At 68.9% G+C, this 15,952-nt stretch overlaps 1 protein-coding gene across 1 annotated transcript; it reads left to right on the forward strand.

Annotated features, from left to right (window-relative positions):
• Positions 1–3,802: 3,802 nt before the first annotated feature.
• LOC311512209 (uncharacterized protein) lies at positions 3,803–14,287 on the forward strand. Its single transcript, XM_084613305.1, has 7 exons — positions 3,803–4,034; positions 5,607–5,723; positions 6,386–6,529; positions 9,871–10,014; positions 10,497–10,631; positions 11,032–11,184; positions 11,467–14,287. Exons 1-7 carry the CDS (start codon positions 3,986–3,988, stop codon positions 13,191–13,193), a joined length of 2,469 nt encoding a protein of 822 aa, XP_084469431.1. The 5' UTR covers positions 3,803–3,985; the 3' UTR covers positions 13,194–14,287.
• Positions 14,288–15,952: the final 1,665 nt, after the last annotated feature.

The following is a 15,952-nucleotide window of genomic DNA, read 5'->3' on the forward strand; positions in this document are numbered from 1 at the left end:
CCAGGTAAACAGGGTCAGCTGGGCCCCCTCTTCTGTCCTCTGGCTGGACCTGGCTCATTGTCACCGGGGTCCTCTCCCCACAGCCCGTTGTCCTCGCATGGGCCAGAACCGGCTGCGACTCCCAAGCTGCGTCACTGGGTCCCCAGTCGCTGGGGTCTCCATTCTCCAGGCCATTGGCCGGGGTCCCAAGTTCCCTCGCTGGCCTTTTGTCCCCAGAAACTCCCTTTCCCATCCCCTCGTTAAACCAGTAACCCCCAGGGAAACTGAGTCCCACCCCCTCTGCATGCAACCCCATTGGAAAAAACAAGAAAATCCCCCACTTCATCACACCAGCGCTGGTGACTTTTAAACCAGGCTCGGGTGGTTTTCCGAGCCCTCTGCCCTTGTTCCCCCAGGTGTTAAGTCAGGGCCTGGCTCAGGTCTGTGTTGTGCAGGGGGCAGCCGAGGTGATTCACGGGGCAGCAGTCGTCCAGCAGTTAGCTCTGCAGCGCGGAGGAGAGAGTGGACGCGGGTGCTGGCAGCCGTAGGAAAGCTGTTCCCCGCTGTGCCCCACGGCTAGGGGCTGATGCAGAGCTCACTTCCCATGAGCTCCTCCCTGGCCCCCAGCTCTAAGCCCAGCACAGGGGGGCAGGGCACATTCTGCAGGGCTCAAGAAGGGGTTTTTGTTGGCCGGCTGGAGTCAGGGCCTTTTCTTTTTCCTTGCCCTGGGAGCATCCACGCTCAGCCCCCGCAGGAGAGGGGATACGGCCGGCGGGGCTCCTGCCCTGAGCTCCTCCAGGGACATCCTCTTCTGGCGGCCGGCCCGCTTGTGCACTAGATCCAGCCTTGCACCGGTTGTGGGACTGGGAAGGAATTCTCCCGCCAACTCCGACTGCTACACCTGACCTCTCCCCCAGTCTAGCCCCTGGACCCCACTCCCCTCCCAGAGCCGGGGAGAGAACCCAGGCGTCCTGGCTCCCAGCCGCTCCCTGCTCTAACCACTAGACCCCGCTCCCCTCCCAGAGCCGGGGAGAGAACCCAGGCGTCCGGACTCTCATTTCCACGTGACCATGCTGCTTTTAGGGGGAGTTCTGCCTGCCCCCCACCCCTGGGGCTTCTAGCTGGCTCTTTCCTGCCCCCCAGAGGAGATGTTAGCATCTGCAGGGCTGGGAAGGGCCAGCCCACCTTCCTGGCTGCTCACCTGTTTATGGCCAGATGCCCTGACTCAGCCAGTGGCCAGGGATGAGGGCAGCCGCTCGCAGTTCATTTTCTGGCCTGTCTCCCTTTCCCAAATATCTGCCCACATAGCCATCACAGGGCTTCCTGATCAGGCTCTGGCCCTCTGGCGCACAGCGGGGAGTTTCTGCAATATTCATGAGGCCCACCTGTGCCTCAGTTTCCCTGTGTACTCTGCGTGGTTATGCGTGGGAGGCAGGAGTGTTATGGCTCCTCTGGGGCACACAGCAAGACTCAGGTGTGGGGGGAGCAGGCTGGCTGGGCTGCCGTGAATGGGGTCCTTAAGGAACCCCCCATCGATGCAGCATCCCAAAGAGATGAGGGAAAAGCCCCCCTGCCCAGACAAAAGGAGGTTCCCCCACCCCTCCCAGCAGGGCGGCTGAGCATCCCCACCCGCTGGAGTGAGATGGGACCAGCAGGGGCTAAAGAGGGGCAGCTGCTCTCCCCCAGCACCGAAGGGGGCCGAGAGCGACAGAACCCACCATGGCTCTGAAAAGCCGGGGGGATCCGACGTCCTCTGGCCGCGCTCCTCCCCAGCCGAGCTGCTCGCACCTCTGGGCTTGCGCTGGGCATCTGTTTGGGGTGCAGGGCAATGGGAGCCGGGGGTGCAGACCCAGCAGGTGGAAAGGGGACCCCCCCCGTCACAATGTACAGGGACTGAACAGGGCGGGGAGGAAAAGCAGGTACCGGAGCTGGCGGGGGGTGGTGGGTCACGGGTGTAAATCAACAGGGCCAGGCCAGAGTCACATCGGTAGGGCCTGGCCCCAGCCGGGCTCCTGCATTCCTGGGGAGGGCTGGGGAAAGTCCTGGCTGGCGGCACGTGGGAGAGACGCAGGCCGGAGCCAGGGGCCTGAGGCGGGAGCCGAGTGTAAACAGCAGGGACGGCGGGGCTGGGTGACGGTACCGGAGGGTGTTTGGATGTGGCAGGAGCCAGGTGCCAGCGGCCAGGGCTGGTAGCCCGGGGGCCTGAGCTCACAGGGGAAGAGCTGGGAGCAGACTGGGGCCCGGAGACGGCTGGGGGAAGTCGTGCAGCTCTAGTGCTCTGTTTAGTGCTACTGCAAGGCAGCCAGCTCTGGGGAGGAGCCGTGGAAGGTGGCAAAGGGGAAGATGAACCATGCTCCTCGGGGAGCTGGTAATGGAATGGCAGCGTGTCTCCCCGGAGGGCGATAAATCATAGCAGCGGAGGTGCTGCGGGGAGCCGGGGCCAGAACCCAGAGAGGGAGAAAGAACGACCGCGTGGATTTATTAGGAGCTCCATTTTTCAAGAGTCTGCAGAGAGACCCCCGTCCCCCACAGTGACCCACTAGACCCCACTTCCCTCCCAGAGCCTGGTAGAGAACCCAGGAGTCCTGGCTCCCAGCCCTCCTGCTCTAACCACTAGACCCCGCTCCCCTCCCAGAGCCTGGTAGAGAACCCGGGCGTCCTGACCCCCAGCCAGAGGGTGGCTGGAACGCCCCCAGGCTCTCCCATGCAGGGGGAGGACTCCAGTGACTCAGGCCTGCTGGTGGAGTCCCATGTCCTGCCCCAGTTTCAGTGACCTGGTGAGGGTGCCCCGGGCAGGGGTGAGGCTGTTATTGTCTGGCTCCGGCTAGGGTGACAGCTCCCATCTGCTCAACGTGGGGCACAGACTCATGCTGGGGATAAAAGGGCCCGCTGCCCTGGGAGGGGCGAGAGAACCCAGGCATCCTGGGGTCCAGCCCCACCCTGTTCTAACCACTAGGCCCCACTCCCCTCCCAGGGCCGGGGAGAGAACCCAGGAGTCCTGAATCTCACCCCCCACCCACTTCTAGCCGTGGCGTGGTGGGATTACAGAGAGAGCAAGAGAGGGGTCTTTGAGACAGAGGAAACCCTGTGATACCTGCACTGGTTCACCAACCTCCTCCTTGAGGCTGGGCACCAGGACTCCTGGGCTCTATCCCCGGCTCTGGGAGGGGAGTGGGGGCTCATGGTTAGAGCAGGGTGGGTTGGGAGCCAGGACTCCTGGGTTCTATTCCCAGGTCTGGGAGAGGAGTGGGGTCTAGTGATTAGATTGGGCGGGGGACTGGGAGCTCTATCTGCAGCTATGGGAGGGGGAGTGGGGGCTGGTGGTTAGAGCTGGGAGCCAGGACTCCTGGGTTCTCTGGTTCTCTCCCCAGCTCTGGGAGGGGAGTGGGGGCTGGCAGTTAGAGCAGGGTGGGGCTGGGAGCCAGGACTCCTGTCTTATGTTCTTCGTCTCTTGCCCCATCTTTGTGTCTCTCTTTCTTCCTTCCCTGCCCCTCAGGAGCTCTCTGGGGCCGGTCCCTACCCCGGTGTCACATTGGGAGTTGGGGCGGGGGGGGTCACAACTCAGCCCCCTAGGAAGAGCAGGGAGCAACGAATAGCACAGAGAATGTCTCCACCACTCTTTCCTTCCATCCCTCGCTCACGTTTTCCATCCCAGCTGCCCCCCACCTGCCCCGGCCGGCCTGGCCAGATTCCCCAAGCCTGCGCCACCCGCCCAGCTCCCCTTTTTCCAGTGGGATGCGCCTGGCATCCATCCCATCCCAGCCGTGCACCCCGCCCGCTCCGGGCCCCATCCGCGCCACACAAGCTAATTACCCCCTGGCCGTTCGGCGTCGCTGGCAAACAGCTGGCTGGGTGCCCACGGTGGATCTGCCCTGTGGGTGGCACCCACCGAGGGGCAGGGCCCCAGCGTGGGTATTTAGGGGGCGATTAGAGGCAGCTCTCGGGCTTGGCGGTGAAGGACAGACGGACACAGGACGGGCGACAGGAGCACCCGACATTTCTCACCATGGCCAGGGCTCTGGCATTAATTCTGCTGCAGGGGCTGGTAGCTCCAGGTAAAGGAGCCCCGGGGGGCAGGGGCGGAACCGACCAGGAGGGCCAGGCTGGCTGGGGTGGGGGGAAATCAGGACGCCTGGGTTCGGTTCCCAGCTGCTCTCGGAAGAGTGACCGAGCCTTGGAGTCCCCATCTGTGAAATGGGGCAAAGGATCCTGCCGTTGGTTGCGTTGGAAGATCTCCTGGGGAGGGCCTGTCTCTCGTGGAGTGTCCGTAGAGCACCCAGCGTGGTCCCCATCTCTGTCCGGGGTCCGTACAGCGCCCAGCACAATGGGCCCTGATCTCTGTCCAGGGTCCGTGCAGCGATGGGGGCCCCGGTCTCTGTCCAGCATCCGTACAGCGATCGGGGCCCTGGTCTCTGTCTAGGGTCCGTGCAGCCATGGGGGCCCCGGTCTCTGTCCAGGGTCCGCACAGCCGTGGGGCCCCCGGTCTCTGTCCAGGGTCCGTGCAGTGATGGGGGCCCTGATCTCTGTCCAGGATCCGTGCAGCCATGGGGCCCTGATCTCTGTCCAGGGTCCGTGCAGCCATGGGGGCCCCGATCTCTGTCCAGGGTCCGTGCAGCTCCTGACGCGACGAGACCTCAATGGCACTCAGGTGTCCATTCAGCACCCTGGTCACAGGCGGGGTCTGTGCAGCACAGTGGTGGTGGGGGGTCCCCAAACTTTTGATATGGTTGGGGGAGGTGAGGAGGAGGGATGAGAAATCCTCCCCTAGCATTGACAGGTCCGTGGGCCTGTAAGGGACAATTCTGACCCGGGGGGGGGGCGGGGTTGGGCTGCAGGGGAAGGACCCCAGCCCAAGCTGAGGGCTTGTTAGCCTCCCCCACACAGCTGTGTGGTTAGCGACTCCCTCACCTCAGCCGGGTTTCCAAGCTCTTGGAGTGGGGGCTTTAGGGGAGTCAACGGGAGCTGAGGTGGGGGTGGGGGGGACAAGAAAGCCCAGCTCCAGGTGATCCCAAAACATCTGGGAAACACTCATGGCAAAAATCCTCTCGGAATTGGGGCTGTGCAGATCGGCTCACCCATTATGCAGGTGGGGAAACCGAGGCACGGGGCAGCATCCCTGAAAGGCCAGGGGAGGCACCAACCATGACTGGGAGCCATAGATAGAACCCAGGAGTCCTGGCTTCTGCCCCGCAACCACTAGACCCCACTCCCCTCCCACGCTGGGGATAGAACTTACCCCATACCCCCCCCCCCCGCCCTCCCCAGCCAGCAGGCCCCACGCCCTGGGACCGGATCAGGGTCAGCGCCCCCTAGTGGGGAAAGGCCCCGTGCCCCATTCCCTGAGCAGCCCAGCTCGTAGGCTTCGGGGTGGCCCCACCCCAGGAACAGGCTGCCCCGGATCCCAGATAAACACCCCAGCGTCGCCTCTCACCCCCTCCGGGGGGTGAAACTGGTACAATTTTCCCAGAGCGGAGGACAGACCTACCCCGTTCCTCGCCCCTGTCCCGGACTCCTGGGTTCTCTCCCCGGCTCTGGGCGGGGAGTGGGGTCTAGTGCTTAGAGACGGGGGGGCTGGGAGCCCGGACTCCTGGGTTCCTGGCTCTGAGGTCCTGTCTATCTCCCCCCAGCCGCCTGCCTACAGTGCAAATCCTGCCAGGGGGAGTTTGGCTGCTCGGTGGAGACAGAAGTGACGTGCGGCGAGGGGGAATCCAGCTGCCGGACAGCTGTGCGCAGCGCCGCCGTGTGTGAGTCCGGGGGGGCTGGGCAGCCTTCCCCGGGCTGGGGCGGGGGGATAAAGTTACGGCACTGTATCACAGCCTGTAAAGGCTGAGGGGAGTGGGGGGCACTGGGGCCAGGGAGCATGCACGGTGGGGGGGGCACTGGGGGAATACAGGGTGGGGGCAGGGGGCATGCAGGGTGGGGGGCATTGGGGGAATACAGGGTGGGGGCAGGGGGCATGCAGGGTGGGGGGCATTGGGGGAATACAGGGTGGGGGCAGGGGGCATGCAGGGTGGGGGGCATTGGGGGAATACAGGGTGGGGGCAGGGGGCATGCAGGGTGGGGGGCATTGGGGGAATACAGGGTGGGGCAGGGGGCATGCAGCGTGGGGGGCATTGGGGGCATACAGGGTGGAGGCAGGGACATGCAAAGGGATGTGGGGGGCATATAGACCCAGCTAAAATCTGGGGGGGGGTCCATGATCTCGAGGAGGGGGGTAACTGCCCCCCTTGCCCTATAGGAACCGTGTCTCCTGGGGGGGGAGGTTTCGGGCGCGGGGTGCCCTATTGGGGAGGAGCCAGGCGGGTTTTTGGGGTATCCTGGCGGGGGGGGAGGGGCTGCTCTGGAGTGGGGGGTGCTGTGAAGGGGCCCAGGCAGGTTCTCACCCGTGCCCCCCCCCCCCACGCAGCCTTCCTGCGCTTCCAGGCCGTGTCCAAGGGCTGCGCTCGCCGCCCGCGGCCGGACGAGGCGCTGGATCTGAGCTCGCATCTCCTGGCGCTGGCCTACCGCGCCCGGCACTGCCAGGGGGACCGCTGCAACGCCGCCAGCCTGGGTGAGCCCCCCTTGTGCCCCCCCGGGCCCTGCCCCCCAGCTCCCTGCCCCCCCCCCCCGCGCCCGGCACTGCCAGGGGGACCGCTGCAACGCCGCCAGCCTGGGTGAGCCCCCCTTTTGCCCCCCCGGGCCCTGCCCCCCAGCTCCCTGCCCCCCCCCCCCGCGCCCGGCACTGCCAGGGGGACCGCTGCAACGCCGCCAGCCTGGGTGAGCCCCCTTGTGCCCCCCCGGGCCCTGCCCCCCAGCTCCCTGCCCCCCCCCCGCGCCCGGCACTGCCAGGGGGACCGCTGCAACGCCGCAAGCCTGGGTGAGCACCCCTTGTGCCCCCCCGGGCCCTGCCCCCCAGCTCCCTGCCCCCCCCCCCGCGCCCGGCACTGCCAGGGGGACCGCTGCAACGCCGCCAGCCTGGGTGAGCCCCCCTTGTGCCCCCCCGGGCCCTGCCCCCCAGCTCCCTGCCCCCCCCCCGCGCCCGGCACTGCCAGGGGGACCGCTGCAACGCCGCCAGCCTGGGTGAGCCCCCCTTGTGCCCCCCCGGGCCCTGCCCCCCAGCTCCCTGCCCCCCCCCCCCGCGCCCGGCACTGCCAGGGGGACCGCTGCAACGCCGCCAGCCTGGGTGAGCCCCCCTTGTGCCCCCCCGGGCCCTGCCCCCCAGCTCCCTGCCCCCCCCCCCCGCGCCCGGCACTGCCAGGGGGACCGCTGCAACGCCGCCAGCCTGGGTGAGCCCCCCTTGTGCCCCCCCGGGCCCTGCCCCCCAGCTCCCTGCCCCCCCCCCGCGCCCGGCACTGCCAGGGGGACCGCTGCAACGCCGCCAGCCTGGGTGAGCCCCCCTTGTGCCCCCCCGGGCCCTGCCCCCCAGCTCCCTGCCCCCCCCCCCGCGCCCGGCACTGCCAGGGGGACCGCTGCAACGCCGCCAGCCTGGGTGAGCCCCCCTTGTGCCCCCCCGGGCCCTGCCCCCCAGCTCCCTGCCCCCCCCCCCCCGCGCCCGGCACTGCCAGGGGGACCGCTGCAACGCCGCCAGCCTGGGTGAGCCCCCCTTGTGCCCCCCCGGGCCCTGCCCCCCAGCTCCCTGCCCCCCCCCCCGCGCCCGGCACTGCCAGGGGGACCGCTGCAACGCCGCCAGCCTGGGTGAGCCCCCCTTGTGCCCCCCCGGGCCCTGCCCCCCAGCTCCCTGCCCCCCCCCCCCGCGCCCGGCACTGCCAGGGGGACCGCTGCAACGCCGCCAGCCTGGGTGAGCCCCCCTTGTGCCCCCCCGGGCCCTGCCCCCCAGCTCCCTGCCCCCCCCCCCGCGCCCGGCACTGCCAGGGGGACCGCTGCAACGCCGCCAGCCTGGGTGAGCCCCCCTTGTGCCCCCCCGGGCCCTGCCCCCCAGCTCCCTGCCCCCCCCCCCCCGCGCCCGGCACTGCCAGGGGGACCGCTGCAACGCCGCCAGCCTGGGTGAGCCCCCCTTGTGCCCCCCCGGGCCCTGCCCCCCAGCTCCCTGCCCCCCCCCCCCGCGCCCGGCACTGCCAGGGGGACCGCTGCAACGCCGCCAGCCTGGGTGAGCCCCCCTTGTGCCCCCCCGGGCCCTGCCCCCCAGCTCCCTGCCCCCCCCCCCGCGCCCGGCACTGCCAGGGGGACCGCTGCAACGCCGCCAGCCTGGGTGAGCCCCCCTTGTGCCCCCCCGGGCCCTGCCCCCCAGCTCCCTGCCCCCCCCCCCGCGCCCGGCACTGCCAGGGGGACCGCTGCAACGCCGCCAGCCTGGGTGAGCCCCCCTTGTGCCCCCCCGGGCCCTGCCCCCCAGCTCCCTGCCCCCCCCCCCGCGCCCGGCACTGCCAGGGGGACCGCTGCAACGCCGCCAGCCTGGGTGAGCCCCCCTTGTGCCCCCCCGGGCCCTGCCCCCCAGCTCCCTGCCCCCCCCCCCGCGCCCGGCACTGCCAGGGGGACCGCTGCAACGCCGCCAGCCTGGGTGAGCCCCCCTTGTGCCCCCCCGGGCCCTGCCCCCCAGCTCCCTGCCCGCCGGCCCCCCTGCCACCCCCCCGCGCCCGGCACTGCCAGGGGGACCGCTGCAACGCCGCCAGCCTGGGTGAGCCCCCCTTGTGCCCCCCCGGGCCCTGCCCCCCCAGCTCCCTGCCCCCCCCCCCCCCGCGCCCGGCACTGCCAGGGGGACCGCTGCAACGCCGCCAGCCTGGGTGAGCCCCCCTTGTGCCCCCCCGGGCCCTGCCCCCCCAGCTCCCTGCCCCCCCCCGCGCCCGGCACTGCCAGGGGGACCGCTGCAACGCCGCCAGCCTGGGTGAGCCCCCCTTGTGCCCCCCCGGGCCCTGCCCCCCCAGCTCCCTGCCCCCCCCCGCGCCCGGCACTGCCAGGGGGACCGCTGCAACGCCGCCAGCCTGGGTGAGCCCCCCTTGTGCCCCCCCGGGCCCTGCACCCACAGTGCCCCCAGCACCCTGACCCGCGGGACCCCCTGCCCCCCCATGCCTAGTACTGCTAGGGGGGTGGCTACAACGCCCCAAGCCTCGGTGAGCCCCCTTGCACCCCACCCCATGCACCCCCAGTGTCCCACCGGACCCTGCCCCCCAGTGCCCGGCACTGCCTGGGGGACGACTGCAATGCCCCAAGTGTCAGTGAGCGACCCCACCCCCCTGGGGCCCTCCCCCGCACCTCCCCAGTGCCCCGCCTGCCCCCTGCGGTTCCACCCCCAAACTCCCCCACCCCCTGCACTCCCACCCATCCCCCACACCCCTGATCCCCCCACACCACCCGTGCTCCCCTTGCACCCAACCCTTCTCCCCTGTCCCCACCCCTGCAGCCCCACCATCTGCCCCCCAGCACCTGGCTCTGCCAGGGTCGGCTGCAGTGTCCCAAGCTTTGCGGGTGAGTCCCCCAGTGCTCCCACCCTGCCCCTAAATCTCCCGTGTCCCCCACCCTGCACCCCCCTCACCCTTCCTGCCTGCAGCTCTACCCCCCCAGCACCTGCTACCCTGCACCCCCACCCTGCACCCCCGTGTCCCCCGACCTGCGACCCCACCCTCTGCAGCCCCCGTGCCCCTCCTGCCTGCAGCCCTGCACCCCTCGCCCCCGTGATCCCCCAGTGTCCCCCGCTGCCCTACTTTCAGTCCACCTGCAGCGTGCCTCCCCAGTGCCCCCCACCATTCCCACAGTCCCCTGCCCCCACCTCGCCTGCAGCCCTGCCCCCGAGTGCCCCACCCACATCCCCAGTGCCCCACCCCACCCTGCCCCCACCCAGCACATCCCCCTGCCAGTCCTACTGCCCCTCCGAATCCCCAGTGCCCCTCCCCTCCCACCCTGACCCCATAGGTGAGAGTTGCCCCTGCCCCCACTGACCCCTCCCGTCTCTCCCTGCAGCCCCAGAGCCGGCCACCCCCAACCAACTGAGCTGCCATGCCTGCACCTCCCAGGGCGCCTGGTGCCCCCCCTCCGCCCGCACCCAGCTGGGGTGCACCGGGGCACAGGACCAGTGCCTGGACCTGGACATCACCGGCACCCTGGGTAAGGAGGGCAAAGGGGGGGCGGGCGGGAGGGAGGGAGGGACGGCTGGCTGGGGGGATGAGAGATGGGGAATGATGGGGAGGGGAGAACAGGAGGAGGTGGGGGTGTAGCTGGGAGAGGGGAGAACAGAACTGGAGGTGCTGGGGGGGAAGCAGGGGGGGAGGGGAGAAGCGGAGGCCCTGCATGGGGGGAGGAAGGTAGTGGGGGGAGGGGAAGCTGGGGGAGGGGAGGAAGGTAGTGGGGGGAGGGGGAGCTGGGGGGGAGAAGCTGAGGCCCTAGGGATGAGGGGGAGAAAGGCAGTGGGGGGAGGGGGAGTTGCAGGAGGGGAGAAGCAGAGGCCCTGGGGGTGAGGGGGAGGGAGAGCTGGGGGAGGGGAGAAGCGGAGGCTCTGGCCGGGGCGGGGGAGGAAGGTAGAGGGGGAGGGGAGAACCGGAGTGCTGGGGGTGGGGGTTGAACATCCCTGATGCCGCCCCCCCACCCAGGTGAGTTCACCAACATGAAGCTGAAGGGCTGCGCCAGCCTCCCACGCTGCCAGGACGGGCTGGGCTTCTACGCCGGCACCCGTGCCATCCATGCCCGCTGCTGCGACACGCCCCTCTGCAACCACCTGGACACAGGTACCCGCCGGGGGAGATGGGCCCAGGGGGCTGAGCCCGGGGCGGGGTGGAGGCGGGGTACCAGGGGGCTGATCGGGGGGGGAGGAGGTGGGATACCAGGGTAGATGGGCCCAGGGGACTGAGCCCGGGGCGGGATGGAGGCGGGATACCAGGGTAGATGGGCCCAGGGGACTGAGCCCAGGAGGGGAGGAGGCGGGATACCAGGGTAGATGGGCCCAGGGGGCTGAGCCCAGGGCGGGGAGGAGGCGGGATACCAGGGTAGATGGGCCCAGGGGGCTGAGCCCGGGAGGGGAGGAGGCGAGATACCAGGGTAGATGGGCCCAGGGGGCTGATCAGGGGGGAGGGGTTGGGGGTTTCAGGCCCAGAAGCTCATGAATTCCCTCCCCCCACCCCGCCCCAGATTTCCTCATAGAGGGCGAGCCGCACAACGGGCTGCAGTGCTTCAGCTGCGTGGACGAGGACGGTGTCGGCTGCACCAGCAACTCGAGCTCCACGGTGCCCTGCATGGGACACCACAACATGTGTCTGGAGGGGATCGGCCGCAGCCGCACCGGTGAGCGGGACACGGGGCCTGACTCCTCCGGGGGTCTGGCTCCCATCCGGCCCCGGGGCGGGGACTGGCTGGCTCAGGGGGGCCGGGACTGGGACACGGGGCCTGACTCCTCCAGGGGGGCTGGCTCCCATCCAGCCCCGGGGTGGGGACTGCCTGGCTCAGGGGGGCCGGGACTGGGACACGGGGCCTGACTCCTCCCGGGGGGGGCGGCTCCCATCCGGCCCCGGGGCGGGGGGCTGGCTGGCTCTGGGGAATCCTGACCCTTTGCCCTCCTGCCTGCAGGTGGCGCCGACTCAGGCCTGGTGACCTTTAAGGGCTGCGCCACCCCGGCCATGTGCCAGAGCTCGCTGCTGGCCCTGGTGCAGGAGCTGGACGAGGCCGAGGTCTATTGCTGCACCGGGAGCCTCTGCAACACCCGCATCATGGACGGGCTTGTGGCCGAGGGGCGGCCCAGCCACCCCAGCCCCGCCGGCCCCGTGACGCGCCTCCCCCCTACCCCCACCCCCGAGCCAGACTGCATCCTGGAGGAAGACGAGGAGGAGGAGGACGTGGTCCCCGTTGCTGGGGGCCACCCTCCGTTGGCAGGGAGCCACGGCGACCGGGAGGCGGAGACCACCAAGAGTTCCGAAGGGCGGGGCTTGGAGGAGGGAGGGGCCTTTGCCGCCGGGGACCACGCCGTGGTGCCGACAGGCGGACCGGGTGTCACCCCGCACCCCGGCCACGTGGCGACAGGCGGCCACGGGACCGCGTCTGCCGAAGACGGGGACAATGCCGGCTCCAGGGACAACGCCTTCAGCGCGGGAGGGGTCTTTTCCGAGAGCAACGCCCCGCGGCCGACGGGCGTCCCTCCCCCCGATCCCGTGGCTACAGGCGTCCCCGCTGCCGTCGTCCTGGAGGGGAGCAGCCGCTCGGAGCCCAGCGCCACCGAGACACCAGAGAACGCCCGGGAGATTCCAGCGGGCGCCGGCCTGGCCCACACAGAGGAGGAAGAGGAGTGCAAGGAAGAAACCAATTACTCTGCCCGGGACCACATTACCGGTGAGGCCTCGGCCTCCGCCAGCAGCACCGAGTCCCCGCGGCTGGACCACGGTGACGGCCCTACCGAGGCATCATCCCTCATCAGAGCCACCACAGGTCTCGGTGCCAGGGTCTTCGTTGCCGAAAGAGATGGCCACAGCTCTGCCGATTCACCGTCCGGTGCCGGCAGCACCACGGTGAGCCCCGGCGACGGGGTCGTTGCCGAAGGAGCTGGCCACGGCGCCACCAGTTCACCATCTCTCTTTGCCGCAGACAGCTCCGGCACCGAAAGTCGCACCGGGTCAGCCAGAGAGAGCTTCGTGGCCGAGGGCAGCACCACCTGGGCCCCTGACAGCTCAGCCGCAGCCTCTGGTGAGGCCCGCAGCACCGACGGCCCGACTCCCGGCTCCCCCGGCAACCGGATCGACGCCGTAGCCCGCATCCCCTATCTCGCCACCAGGCAGAATGAGAGCGTCTTCTCTGAGGACAAGGAGGGAGGTTCCAGCCAGCCCAGCGCCCCTGCAGCCAGCCCCACCAGCACCGTCCTGGCCCCCGGAGGAGCCAGCGCCGGGTCCCACCGGGGGAAGAACAAGACCCTCTGCACCAAGCGCCCGGGAGTGGCTCTGGTCGACCACGGCCTGTCCTCCCATGACATGCCGGTGCAGGCCGGGCACGCCGCCCCTCCCAGCGCCCTGGCGACGGTCAGCAAGCCGGAGGGCTTGTTGGAGCGCATCGAGGGCGACCGGGACAGGCCAACCATCTCCTTCCCCATCACCGTGGAAACGCCCAACAACTCCCCGCGCGGTCCCCTGGGCAACGCCAGCGCCCCGGGGCTGGACCCGGTGGAGGGGCTCGTGAAGAACAGCAGCGGCGGGCTGTACACCAACACCCCGGGGAAGCCACGCCCGCCCTACCCCAGCGGAGCCTCTGGCCTCGGCAGCAACCTTGGCCTCGTCAGCCTCACGCTCCTGCTTGCGGTACTGCTGCACTGAGCCCTGCGGGGAACCCAGGAGTCCGGGCTCCCAGCCCCCCTGCTCTAACCCACTAGACCCTGCCACTCCCTGCCCAGAACCAGGGAGAGAACCCTGGCGTCCTGGCGTCAGTTCCACCCACGGGCCACCATAGCATCCGGAGCCTGCAGCCGAGCGGAAGGAAAGCCCTGGCCCGTACCGGAGCAGGCCGCCTGAGTCCTTTTGCGCTTGCCTGAGGGTGCATCTGTGAAAGTGACACTACTGCCCCCTGCTGGCTGGAATCGAAAGTGCTCCCCCTGTGTGTCATAGACCCCATATTGCTAGTGGCAGAGGGAGATTTCCCTCCTAGAACAGGGGGCTGGGAGCGCCGTAGTGGCTGCTGCTCTGAGGGGCCCTACCCACTCTATAGGTAGATATGTACAGCTCCAGACAGCCCTGGGATAGCTCCATTAACCCTTGAGATGCTGGAGGGGGGTTTTTTATGCCTGTTAAAGGCCTGGATTGGAAGAGGGGGTGCTAAACAAAACAGCACAGCACTGCCAGACCGCACATCCATAGGGCCACATGGGCAGACAACATAGAAACGTACACCCCCCCACACCCGTACACACACACACTATCCAAACACACGCACCTGGCAGACACACACACAAGTACACACAAGGTAGGCAGCGTGTCCAGACACACACACGCGAGTTTATTTTGCTCTCTGTGAAGTCTCCTAGGGCTTAAATATTTATTCAAGAGGAACTTTACCCTATCAGACAACAGCCCCTGGGGATGGAGGGAGGGGGTCTCTCCTGTTTGCCCCCTTCCCCTTAGTGCCCCATGTTGCAGGGGAAAGGGGGTGGCGTGGTCTCACCCCTCAGCCAGTTGGCTGCCGATGGGGCCAGTTACTGCCCTGGGGGGGGGTGGATTACCCACCACCCCCTCTCCCCCAGCATCGCCCCAGCCAGTTCAATGATCCCCCCTCCGAGTTGATGCTTAATTTATTGCTGTGTCCTTTGGCAGGGGGACGGGACCGGAGCCCGGCGCGGTCTGGCTCGGCTCCCCTCTGCTTTGCCCCCGCGGCACCCCCTGCCTGCAGGGCGTCCAATAAAGACCTTTCCTTCCTACGCGTCCGCTGCCTTCGACTGACAGAGCCTGGGATGGGGCGAGGGAGGGTCCGTCCCTACCACCCCCCTCCTCGGAGACATTCCCCCCCATCCCCCCTTTCCTCTGCCCTGCGGTCCCCCTTGGGCCCCCCCCAGCTCCACTGATGCTAGCAAGGGGTCCCCGGCCCTGGGCCGAGCCCCCTGCGCTTTCGGACTCTGCCCCTAGTAGGGGCCATGGCAGCTCAGCGACTAGATTAGTGGCCCTGGCTGAGTTTCGGGGGTTGGGTGGTTTGGGGGTTCCCATGAGACCCTGGACGGACACACCCACACCCACACCCAGGCTGGCTGGTTGCTTCAGCCCTCTCCTCGCCTCCTTTGGCAAGAGTCGGCCCCCACAAGCGGCCTTGTGGGAGGGATGGCTGAAGGGTTCCTGGAAAGGCAGAAGTGGGGGCTGATGAGCGAACCCAGGAGTCCTGGCCCCCAGCCAATCCCCGCTTTGACTCACTAGACCCCACTCCCCTCCCAGAGCTGGGGAGAGAACCCAGGAGTCCTGCCCCCCCAGCCCCCACACACCCTCACTGGATCCCTATAGCTGGGCACATGGAGCCGGGATGTGAGTCGTCGGGGCTGGCCCGGGGCCAGGAGGGTTCCGGGGAGAGGCCGGGAGAAACCACCCCCACCCCAGCCTGCCATGGGGCACGGCCATGGCTCGTCACCTGTGCCCCTCCGTGCACCCCACCAGGCGGGGCCTGACCCTGCCGGCTGGCAGGCTGCGGGGCGGGGGGAGCTGGGGGCACGCTATGGGGGGCTGCTCAGGGGATGGGAGAGGGCCATAGCAACTGTCTGAGACTGTGGGGGGGCAGCAGGCACAGAGCCTGTGGGGAGAGGGCTCCTGGGGGGCTGGCACTGCTAGGCAGAGACTCAGTGGGGCAGGGATATTAGGGGGCCCAGGAGGGAAGATGCTGGGGGACAGTGGAAGGAGCCCCCGTGGAAGCCAAAAAAGGACCCTGACCCTGTCCCTGGGACACCACCTGGATGGGGGGGGCTGGGTTCCCAGGGCGGGGCAGCACGTGTGCAATGCCACAGTGGGGGGTGAGGGGGGGCAGATGGCACGTCAGGAATTCCCGGTGACTCAGTCTGACCTGGGTTTCGGGGAGGGGAGGGGCCTCTTGCAAGTGAGACATCAGCCCTGTGGGAGGAGAACCCAGGAGTCCTGACTCCCAGCCCCACCCCCACTCTACCCATTAGACCCCCCCTCCCCTCCCAGAGCTGGGTTAGGTCTCAGGAGTCCTGGCTGCCAGCCCCCTGCTCTAACCACTAGGCCCCACTCCCCTTCCAGGGCCAGAGAGAAAACCCAGGAGTCCTGACTCCTAGCCCCACCCCCACTCTAAAGACCCCCCTCCCCTCCCAGAGCTGGGATTGACCCCAGAAGTCCTGGCTCCCAGCCCCCCTGCTCTAACCACTAGACCCCACTCCACTCCCCTCCCCTCCCCTGGCCAGGGATAGAACCCAGGCATCCTGGTTCCCAGCCCGCCCCTGCTCTAGCCACTAGACTCCACTTCTCTCCCAGAATAGATGCGTTATGAGGTCACTGGCTGACCCATCGCTTACCTCAACCCATCCTGGGCGCTTCCTTCTCCTTTCCTATTAGACCCACGTCATGGTGAGGCACACGGGCCTTGTGCC

This window comes from Lepidochelys olivacea, assembly GCF_965140295.1.
Source record: "Lepidochelys olivacea isolate rLepOli2 genome assembly, chromosome: 24".
In the NCBI taxonomy this organism is placed as follows: Eukaryota; Metazoa; Chordata; order Testudines; family Cheloniidae; genus Lepidochelys; species Lepidochelys olivacea.

What these genes read in the sequence shown, in the direction of transcription:
- LOC311512209 (XM_084613305.1), top strand. Translation starts at nt 3,986, where the DNA reads ATGGCCAGGGCTCTGGCATTAATTCTGCTGCAGGGGCTGGTAGCTCCA. An exon ending in GGACATCACCGGCACCCTGG is followed by an intron (nt 10,015 to 10,496) that starts GTAAGGAGGGCA and finishes CCCCCCACCCAG; the next exon opens with GTGAGTTCACCAACATGAAG. An exon ending in GATCGGCCGCAGCCGCACCG is followed by an intron (nt 11,185 to 11,466) that starts GTGAGCGGGACA and finishes TCCTGCCTGCAG; the next exon opens with GTGGCGCCGACTCAGGCCTG.